General features: G+C 42.1%; 2 protein-coding genes across 2 annotated transcripts in view; one reads left to right on the top strand and one right to left on the bottom strand.

Annotated features, from left to right (window-relative positions):
- Positions 1-289: 289 nt before the first annotated feature.
- zic1 (zic family member 1 (odd-paired homolog, Drosophila)) lies at positions 290-2,585 on the bottom strand (the record flags this gene model as incomplete). Its single annotated transcript, XM_084191297.1, has 3 exons — positions 290-490; positions 941-1,104; positions 1,619-2,585. 3 exons carry the CDS (start codon positions 2,583-2,585, stop codon positions 290-292), a joined length of 1,332 nt encoding a protein of 443 aa, XP_084047423.1.
- A 5,928-nt stretch (positions 2,586-8,513) lies between these two features.
- LOC311116176 (zinc finger protein ZIC 4-like) overlaps positions 8,514-11,364 on the top strand; it is a gene marked incomplete at its 3' end in the record, with an annotated part of 11,185 nt that continues 8,334 nt past the window's right edge. The window contains exon 1 of the mRNA XM_084191298.1: positions 8,514-9,957. Coding sequence (XP_084047424.1) covers positions 8,799-9,957 — 1,159 coding nt within the window. The 5' untranslated portion in view covers positions 8,514-8,798. The remainder of the gene's footprint in view (positions 9,958-11,364) is intronic.

The following is an 11,364-nucleotide window of genomic DNA, read 5'->3' as shown; positions in this document are numbered from 1 at the left end:
TGTACAAAAAAAAATAAAATTCAGGCCCCGAACGGCAGATAGCATGCATTGAGATCTCTTGCGTGCAGTCTTTCAAAAAGGAGCCGGGGGAAATGACAAAAAAACTTTAACTTGGTAGCTGGCTGTGCACCTTGTCCATGCATCGCTCTGTCTCTCTGTCTCTCTCTCTTTAGCCTTGAAACAACCATTTTGTCTTCCTCGTGTTTTTCTCTGTCCACGCATTATAGACTGACTTTCAAAAGTCTTTGATTCCAAGCAGTCCTATTTCTGCAGTCTTTGTGAAAATATTTTACACGTACCATTCATTAAAATTTGACGACAGCGTGGTGTGGTGACTGGTCGTGTGGTGCACTGTAGAGGATGCCGGCGATATGGAACTGGAAGTTTGATTCTCCGTGGACGGGGACACGATGGTGGGCGGCGTGGACGACTCGTACCCGGAACTGGCCGCTGGTGACGGTTGGGGTCCTTGCGTGGTAGCCTCGTGAACCTGCGAGATAGAGCGAAAAATATGTTTTAAAACAGGACGTTTTACATTTTACAATGTGCCTGTGTACAATTCATAGGCTGCCATGCTTTATGGAAATATACGGGCTTCCAATTCAATTATCCACAGTGAGAAGAAAAAAATAAATAGGCTGATTATATACGTTAATGATAATCCATTTTGAATAAATAAACCAAGCTCGTAAATTAAAATGCATGATGCAATCTTTTGCATATGAATATAGCATGAAAGGCTTCATGAAAACACAACAACTATTTACATTCGCTGCATCATATGTTCCTGCTGTGTTCATATTTGCTGGAATGTATACATAGCGTTTTCTTTCTCAAAAATATCCAATGTATCAATGTACGGGCTTATGTACAGCATGCAAAATATACAGAATAATTAAAGTAACTGAGGATTCAAATAAAAGTGTAACTTAATATGTACCTTCATGTGTTTTCGCAGAGAGCTGGGATGTGTGTATGACTTGTCGCACTGCTTGCACAGATATGGCTTGTCAGACGTATGGACGTGCATGTGTTTCTTCCGGTCGCTGCTGTTCGCAAAACGTCTGTCGCAGCCCTCAAACTCACACTTGAAAGGTTTTTCACCTAAAAAAAAAAAATGTACACAAAATAAACATTTTACAAAGGGAAAATATGAACCATAATACATTTTCGTTTAACATCATCATTTCAGAGTTTCAGTTGCAAGCACATTATATAAGATAACCTTATTTTCAGTATTTATGATAGTTTTTAATGTGTGTAGGCCTATATATTTAGACAATTTGTTGTGATCGCATGTTTGCTTGTACCACTAAGATAAACAATGCGCAACAGCACGTCACATATTTCACAAACCTATTGCATTATACTCATTTGATAGTTTCGAAATACCAACAATAAAGTTAAACCGTATATAGTATTTAATAAATGCATTCAATATTATTGCAAACAAATATTTGCGAAAAAACATCAACAAGACCTTCAAGTTGATACGCTACTGTAGCTTTATTAGTCTGGGAAATATGTCTGACACAAATAACAGGTTTAGCTTTTGGAGCGGAAATTGCGATCGTGCTTTTGAGTCTGAAAAAAAAAAAAAACATGTTACATTTCTTACCAGTGTGTGTCCTTTTGTGGATCTTTAAGTTTTCCGATCGGGCAAACACTTTTCCACAGCCGGGGAAGGGACATGGGAATGGTTTCTCTCCGGTGTGCACTCTGATATGATTTACAAGTTTGTATTTGGCTTTGAAAGGTTTTCCTTCTCGGACGCACTCTTCCCAAAAGCAAATATGGTTCGACTGCTCAGGTCCCCCCACATGCTCCACGGTCAGGTGGGTAACGAGCTCGTGCATCGTGCTGAAAGTTTTGTTGCAAGCCTTTTTGGGGTTCGACAACTGTTCGGGCTCGACCCACTTACAGATGAGCTCTTGTTTTATGGGCTGCCTCATGTATCGGAAGAAGGCCCCTGCCCCATGGTGAGCCGCCATGTTCATGTTCATAGGGCCATAGCCATGCAGCTGTGTGGAGGCGTAGTGGTCGGAGCGGGGGCTCGTAACGTGGCCGTACTGGTCAGCCCGGCCGTACATGTCACCGGTAAAGCCAAGGCGCATCTGGCTGTTTACGACATTAGATGATGCATGGCTTGCGGCTTGCTCGTGGAGTCCCGGGAAGAGCAGGTGCCCCGCGGCATCGGAGTGTCCATGTGGCCCTGCAAAACTTCCCGCTGCCGAGGCGAACAGGCTGTGCTGCGCGCTGGTGGCGTCCCCGAAACCCCGGTTTCTGAAGAGAAAGTCCCGGGTGGAGTTGAAGGCTGCGGTGGAGTAGGAGCTGACGTGTGTCGGGTGGTGGTGGTGACCAAGGGCGGCAGCAGCGTAGCCGGGAGCCTGGGAGGAGAAAGCCGTCTGGCCGGATCCCAGGTCGTGGGAGCTGTGGTTGATTTTAAAAGCTCCCATCCCGTCTGCGAACGGATTTATCCCCAAAGCCACTTCTCTTTCTGTGACTTCGCCTGTTGAGTGATGCCGTGAGGAGCCGAACGTAGTGACTCCTATGGTGGGGTACTGGGGTCCTGCATCCAGAAGCATCTTCCGTCTGTCTACAACGCAATGAGGCGACTGAGACCAGAAATAACAAATCACGAACAGATATTCTCTCACCCCTACACCTCTCTCACTTTCTCTCTGCCTGCTAAAAAATTTCTCTCTGACGTTACTGAGCTGTGCAAACTCCAATCCACCGGTTTTCTATTTACCTAAAACAAGAGTGGAATTTTCCCCCACACTACTTCTCATCGGATGCACACGCAAATCATGTACAATATTGTCTTTTGCGGTTTATCTTCCTGTGGCGAAACTTTCACCTCCCCAGTCAGGCGGTGAGCTTCAGACTGATAGTCGCAATCATTCCTGCAGATAAATGAATTGAAAAGACAACACAGTCCACCCCTGATGAATGGGGAGGAAAGGGGGGCCCAGCATGTGACCCGGTACTCAGACGCTCATTGGAGGAGGCCCTATCCCCCTACTAACATTCACCCACCAAATAACAATCCGGGTGCGGAGGCCCCTCTCCTATTGGTCCGTGTGTATCATCAATCCCAGGTATGGTGAGATTGCTGACTGTGGTTTTGGTTAAACGGCTGAATAACAGTTGAAAGAAAGTTGAGAAATATAAAAGCAACAATAGACGGTGTGAAACTGTAGACAGCGTTGGCTATTCAGTCCCACTATACACTGTTAAAAGTCAAATGCATGCATGTTCTTCTACAACTAATGCGTAGCAACAACTTTACATACTAAAACACACTTTTTGTTTGGGGGGGGGGGGGGGGGGGGGGGGGGGGGCGAGGGGGTTGTGTACACATGCTGATGTAGAGCATGGCTATTCGGCTGCATACCAAGAATTCAATGTGTCGTTGAATGTTGTTGCACAGCAAAGAGACTGCGGAGGCATTATATACCACACACTCTTTGTTGTTGATCCGGGATATTTGTTTGATTTCATAGGACACACGTTGAGGGCATGGCAATGTCTTTGTTGATTTCCATGGCAATTTTGGGTTCCAGTAAAATTTCCGGCGGATGAAAGGGAACGGAAAAGAAGACTCGACTCCATTTCCCCCTCTCTATTCAAGTGGGTTAGGGAGTAGAGGCTGCAGGGATGCATACCAGAATGGAATATTACTTTTTACTAACATGAGAATCCTACAAAATGACCAAAACGTAAATATGTGACTGTAATGAAACAGCAACATGAAGTCACAAACACATAAAAAAATTATTAATAGCAGATGAATAACAAAAACGAATTATCATACATGTACCACGATGAAGTGTTTTTTATTTATTTGTCAGTTCAAATAGGCTACAGGTCAATCTCGAAATAACAATCCAATGTCAATGTTGAAACACACCGCGAGTAGCCTAACAATCCCAGGTAGGCGTACTCATCATGCAATGTTTTATTATTTTAAATTTTAATATAACCTTTATTTAACTAGGCAAGTCAGTTAAGAACAAATTCTTATTAACAATGACGGCCTACAGCACCTCTTTTATAAAGCTGTCGTCGAGTTTTGCACTTCATGTGTTACTATTTACACCTCAGGTGTTGTTTGTGACCATGGAAACATCTACAGATGGAAGATCTTAATCTGATCACCCTGTTGCAGGACAACATCTACAGATTGAGCATCTTAATCTGATCACCCTGTTGCAGGAGAACATTTACAGATTGAGGATCTTCATTTGATCACCCTGTTGCAGGAGAACATTTACAGATTGAGGATCTTCATTTGATCACCCTGTTGCAGGAGAACTTTCCTGCAATGCAGAACATTTTGAACATTTAGAAGTGTGTTTGAGGTTTAAACAGGCTTCTGAAGTTTGTAATCTCCACTTCAAAATTCAGACTTGATTTTCCCTGACGAAAAATGTATCAACCCCTACAAAAAATGTCCATTAATTATAATCCACATAATAATATCTGATTCTGCAGGATTATTTTCCTGCTGTAGCAAACTGGCTCAAATTAGGATCCTACATATGTCGGGCCTAGGCTATAGTTATCTGTGAACTCTATTCTGCGTCAACTCTGCTCCCCCCCCCCCCCACCCCACCCCACCCCCACCCTCTCTTTCTCTCTGTCTCTCTCTCCATTTTTGCAGTAGCCTCGTAGAGGGAACATTGGCAGTGTCAGGACTCTCTTCTGGCATGATCATTCTCACCTAAATACTTTCTCAAAAAGCATACAAGAGGTTCTCATCACAAAGACATATAATAATCAGTCATCTTGAAGAACATTTACAATGATATCTCGCGCACTGGTGATTGTTGAAAACTAAACGTTAGTCGCATTTTTTTTGTTTTTTGTTGGGCGACTAATAGAAGCTTACTGCGTCACCATATCTAGACTGTATATATGTGTAGAACGTTGTGGGTTGTCGAGGTTATGAAGTGGGATTTGCGGCTCTCGCTGCAGGAACCTGCTCTGGTTCAAGGCCACATGAACAGACGTGCAATACGAACCATTGACACATCATTTTGACTGCACGTTTCTGCTTCATACATTCCCGAACTCATTCCAGAGAGGCCAAGGGGAAGACAACATAATCTAGAGCTCTCTTTTTCCATACAACTTCTATCAAGTTTTTAAGTAGACTACCACAACACACACAAAAATATTGGCTTCAACAGGTGGAAAACGGTCAGGATGGAACGTGTGTCGAAGTGACTTTGAAAAGGGAATAAATAAATACCTTTATGGGTTCACCAGGTGTCTGGGAATCGTCAAATACACCAACAGAAGCAAACAAGCTTTATAGTTGAATCTGCATGTTTATTTTGTACTAATTTATCTGACATCAGAAGTGTCCGGTGATTGACGCATTTATTGTTGACTGATTATTTATTGGGAATGGAGAACTGTAAATCAGGGTGACCAATGATATAGATTCCATTATGGGTGGAGGCCTCTACTGTAATTTATATAATAGTCGATAGGACAGGCTACAGGGCATTTCTTTGATCTAAACATAACGTAATAGTGATGTTATTAAGTCCTAGCATCATGCGGTGTCTAACAACTGCGTCAAAATAGGCATTTTCTGAAATGCATTGAGTTTGGATAGGCAATCTAATTCTGTTTGGCGAAAGGCATATACCTCGAGCTGTTTGTAACGAAATATATGTACAGTGTATGTATATAGCATATATATATATATATATATATATATATATATATATATATATATATATATATATATATATATATACGCAAAACGACTCAACTAGCCTACCGATTACGCGTTTTGGTCTGGTCTTAATCCTTAGCCTTGTCCATCGTGTCTTGTGGTTTACAGGAGGTTGCATCTTGGACCAGAAATAGCTCTTCCAAGTCATATGCATTACTGCAGTGTGTTCCCGAGATGCCCCTCTCTCTCTCTCTGCAGACTACAGCTGCGACCCTGCACTAGGCACCTGGAGCATCGGCCATTTCATAAACATAGCCAGGATCACACATATTTCACATTTATTTACTCATTTATGACGTGTTTAACGTGGCTTTGTCACCAAAAGGACTTTGACAAGTCAATCCTGGATATGATTCTCCTGAGACGTTCAATTCCTGTCATTAAGATACTCTCTATCTCTATATGTACTGTATTTACAATGGTAGCCTGTGCGTAATATGCCACGGACGCGTCACCTTTCTCCCCCTCAAAAAAGCGTACATTTCGGTTTTACGTTTTTGGTGTACAGAATAAAGCACATGGCCTACTACGATGATATCAATTGAATTACTGTTGACCGAATAACATGGAAGGAATGGTCACCAATACTAACATAAATAAATATGTGACCCATTCACCTACATATAGTTTTTTCTTTTTTTAGAATGCAGAATGTCACATGCATTCTGTTGTTTAGACCGATGAAGTCTGCGGGACTCACGTAGATTTTGAGCAGAGTACGGTGTTGGGTAGGCTAGTGCAACATTTTCTAACTTCTTGCATGCCGTGTTTTGAGACAGCAAGAAGTGCCTAAAATGAAATCGACCCCAAAAGTTTTTTTGCAATAGATTGATGTTGTAATCACCACGTTATTGAGATACTAATGGAATATTTTATACGTTTTACTGATGAACGAATTCATTCCACATTGAGAATGGACAGTACTTTTGTTCACCAGCGCAATGAGACTCGTGCATGAATATAACCCAACCTGGGTCTCTCAAATACCTATTGAAGTGATGGTCACAACGTACTAAAATATTGGCGTGACACAATGTCAAAATAAATTAAGGCTTTACTGCCTCTGAACTACCCATCGCTCTCTGAGACAACAACCCAATGATTGGCTACGGTCACTTTATAATCCGACCAATAGTTAAACATATTATACATGTGATATTTGACATGAATCTAATGGTAACGGTTTGACCTCCTTTTTGGGTCAATTCACAGAACAATTCATATTTGTCTCCGACTGATTTGATTAAGATAAAGGGCCCATGCAATTTAGATTAAGGTAAGAATATTTAAGTATATGTGGATTAATATGCATTCATATATGCATGCATGCATTTACAAAATGTTAAAGTTTGATAAAAAAAATATATATACAATGTTGTAGCTGGGAGGACCCATGACAACAGTTTTATAGCCTATAATTAGGTTACAAATATAAATAGTTCCCTAATATAGATGTGAACAGCGAAATAAAGTTGATAACAATGTTAATGTTATCACATCGCAGCTCAATGTCTTCATTATGTAGTTGAATATATTAGGCCTAATATAACGACAACACACTATAGCATCACAAAGAGCACAGATGAGCGGATTGTTTTAAAATATATTATATAACATATGGATCTTCACCTGCTCCAATACGCGTTGGTTTTTGAAGAAATATGTTAGGAGTGGAGAGGAAAAACTTGATTAACTATTAACTCCCATAGTCTAACATAATCCAAAGACAAAGTAAATGTGAAATATGTTTTGTGATTTATGGTATAGTCTAGCGGTGTGGTCACTGGGTTGCTGATTTTAAAGCAGTGAATAATCAATAAGATTAACTTTCTTTGCTTTCGACAGCCGTTTTCTTCACCAGTGGACGTCCCTCTCCCTCTCAGAGTATCATTCTAAAGTATAAACTCATATTTTAGCAAGTCTTATTTTGGGCTTAAATCTCTGTCTATCTTGTGCGGTTCTGTGGCGTTGATCAGGCGCCACCTCCCGTGTCCCCGATCCGCTCCTGTTCTGGGTCTCAATCCGATAGGGCTCGTGACCGAAAATTACCCCGGATCATAACAACAGGTCGGTTCCATTACTTTTCCCCGGGACAATGGACGGCGTCGTCTCTATTCACTAATACACAGAAACCGATCCCGCTACGAGGAACAGGGCGAAGCGCAGCTAGCGAGCGAGGAGGGGTGGTGCGGTGCGGACGAACAAGCGAGCGGGTGGGAGGAGGTGTAAAATATGTTTCATTATTTTACCGGATATTTTTTGGCCTTTGAGTGATGCGTAAAAACTCCGAACCGCGGAAAACTGCTTTTGAGAAAAGGACTAGTCTATGTTTGAAAAGATATCCGATACTTTGATGCCCACATTTTCTGACTGTGCGTATATTTTATGAATTTCAATGACGTATTTTCGTAAATTATGCACCGAAATGAAGATATCTCTCTATTGATTATGAGCTATAGCCTACAACTTGTTTTAGAGGCTATACTTTGCATACGTTTCATGTCTACTGTAGGCTAGGTGTTATTTAGGCTACATTGGGTATATTGCACTTCCATAATTCTTAGTCACTCAGTAGAAAAATATGACAGTTACAGCTTTGGTGTAACGGTTTAACTTTTGGAGATCAGTTTAAAGTACAATAACCTTTGCATAACAACTACTTTATTTTTTTTTCTTCTTCCGAGTGTTGCCTGAGGCTCGGCGCAGGCGCTCTGCCTGCTTGCTGTCGCTAAGACATTTTTCTTCACATAGGAGACTGTCACAAGTGACGTCAATCACGGGGCTCTGACCAATTAGAAGGCGGGGTGATTGTTTAGCTCCACGGGCTTCAGCGCCTACCATGAATCTCTATTCACAATCAAAGCCTCCTGCTGCTGCCGACCAACCGAATGGGATTCCATGCAGCCACTGACATAGAATCACAACTTTATAACTTTTTTTTAAATATATGTTATAGTTAGTTTTTCTATATTTTTCATTGCAATTAAAATATGTTTGTCGTCATTATTATTTTGCTTGCTGTCAAGTTATTATAGAATTAGGAGTAATGAGCATGGATGCTTTGGGAAACCATGTGATGGACCATACGATTTCCAAACGGAACACGGCGCTGAGATTAGTTGAGTTGGTAGGGGCGCACCACCATCACCATCATCACCACCTTACCCCTCAGAGCGTGACAGGCTTCCCGGGGTTCAGCAGCCATCCACACTCAATGGCTCACTCGCACCCTGGGGAGATTACTGCGAAACCCCGCCTTGGGCCGAGTCCATTTGGGCCAGAACACATGGGGCACTCCGCGGCCCTCAAAATCAACCCAGCCCATCATTATCCACACCACCATCACCACCACAATCATCATATGGCAGGCCACAGTGAAGTGGTCTCCAGTCAAACGGGAGCTTTTGGCCCGGTGCAGGCGGCTCCAGTCCCCTATTCTATGACCCACACGGCCCAGGCGTTATCCGCAGCCGCAGGTAGGGATTTCCTCATTCGGAGAGATCTGATAGCTCAAGACATGCCGGTACTGACCGACCAGAGCCCCGGTTCAACCTCGCATCACGGAATGTTTGTCTCAACAACAGGTAGCTATCCGGGACACTATGGCCATCACACTGATGCTGGTAGCCATGCCCTCTTCTCCGGACTCCACCATGAGCAGTCATCTAGCGGAGCACCAGGTGGCCAAGCCATGAATGGACAAATAAGGTTAGGAATACCTGGCGAAATGTACGTTAGGTCTGATCACTTGAGTCAAGTGGCGAGCTCCAGGGCTGATCCGTTCTCCGCCTCGACGTTACATGGCTACGGCGGTCTGAACCATCTGAACATGAACCTCAGCGCCCAGCATCACGGAGCCGGTGCATTCTTCCGCTACATGAGGCAGCCGATAAAGCAAGAACTCATCTGCAAGTGGCACGAACCGGAACAGTCCCCGAAGAAACTCTGCTCCAAAACTTACAGCACGATGCACGAGCTGGTAACGCATGTGACGGTGGAACATGTCGGTGGACCCGAGATGGCTAACCATGTCTGCTTCTGGGAAGAGTGTCCCAGAGAAGGAAAACCATTTAAAGCCAAGTACAAACTTGTAAATCATATCAGGGTGCACACCGGAGAGAAACCATTTCCATGTCCCTTCCCCGGCTGTGGAAAAGTATTTGCCCGATCAGAGAACCTGAAGATCCACAAGAGGACTCACACAGGTCAGTTACTTTATTTCCGTTTCAGACATCGGTGAAGAATGTATCCTCCTCCAGCATTGAGCGAGGTTACGATTTGAATGTATGGACTGCTATCATTCATGGATTGAACCCTTATTCCACACTAGAGCTAAATTCACATTTCTATTTGATATTGCTTTTAAATTAAATGTAGTTATTTTGAAAATGTATGCTGTACATTAGCCACAGCGCAAAGGAAAGGGAAACCAATATTATTTAACATTTCATTTAACCAATGGTCAAATCCCTGAAAGCAATATTTATTTGATAAATATATCGATATGTATTTGTTTTATTCTTTCTAAATGTGATATTTGGATCGTGGCATTTCAAAGAAACAATATTTCGGCTACCAAAACGTTGGCATGACATTGAGCCTGATTAGCCTAAACACTAGGCAAGAGTGTATTGTTGGACAAACACATTTCCGATGTGTTTGTTGTGAGTTGCTCCAGTGGGCAAGCACTGTACAGAGATAGTGCTAGGGGGATTATGGTAGGACATCATCTTTCACACAGGCGTTTGATGTTTGCCAAAACATGCGGGCAGAAGAGAGACTGGGGCCCACACGGTCTGTCCAACTGTTGCGTTGCCTGCAACAGGGTCATGTCTATATGTGATACAGTTTATGTCAAATTGACGTCGAACGTTGAAAATGTTTGCATTTTAACTAACCCTAAACTTCTTCCTAACCTTAACCCAATTCTCCTAATCTGCTGCGCACATTATCCTAACCTGCTACGAAAAGTCAATTTTGACATAAAGCTGTACTCTCGAAACCCTGCTGCAGGGACATGCAATCAAACACATCAGATAGAACATCGTTGCTTACTTTTCTGAAGTCTCATTTACCGCCTTATAATGTTGTAGAATCCTGCTGGTTTCGGAATGCAGTTGGTAGTAAGTAGCCTTGGAGTGGAAGTAAGTTCTGATGCTGTGTTGGACCTGTTTCTGGAGTGGAGACCCTTTATGGTTCCGCTGCCATGCATAACCCCTGGATGTGTCTTTTAATACTTAGATTTGTCAAGGAGACTGTTTGTATAAAGTTTGGTATGCTGTTGAGCCTGGAACTGAATAGTCACGTAGAATATTAATAATACTTATTTTATATATGGCCCAGTTGGTAAAGCATGGCACTTGCACCGCCAGGATAGTGGGTTCGATTCCCACTTGGGCCACCCATACGTAAAATGTATGCACTTTGGATAAAAGCGTCTGCTAAATGGCATTATTGTTATTGTTATTATTGTTATTATTGTTATTATTATTATTATTATTATTATTATTATTATTATTATTATTAGTGTTATGGTTATGGTAATTATAGGAATTAATAATACTAATATTATTGTTATGATTATGATTATGATTATTGTTATTATTATTGTT

The sequence above is a fragment of the Coregonus lavaretus genome (assembly GCF_964263955.1).
Source record: "Coregonus lavaretus genome assembly, contig: HAP1_SCAFFOLD_1051, whole genome shotgun sequence".
NCBI lineage: Eukaryota > Metazoa > Chordata > Actinopteri > Salmoniformes > Salmonidae > Coregonus > Coregonus lavaretus.
Note: the sequence above shows the minus strand (reverse complement) of the source record. Positions and strands in the feature narration are given on the sequence as shown.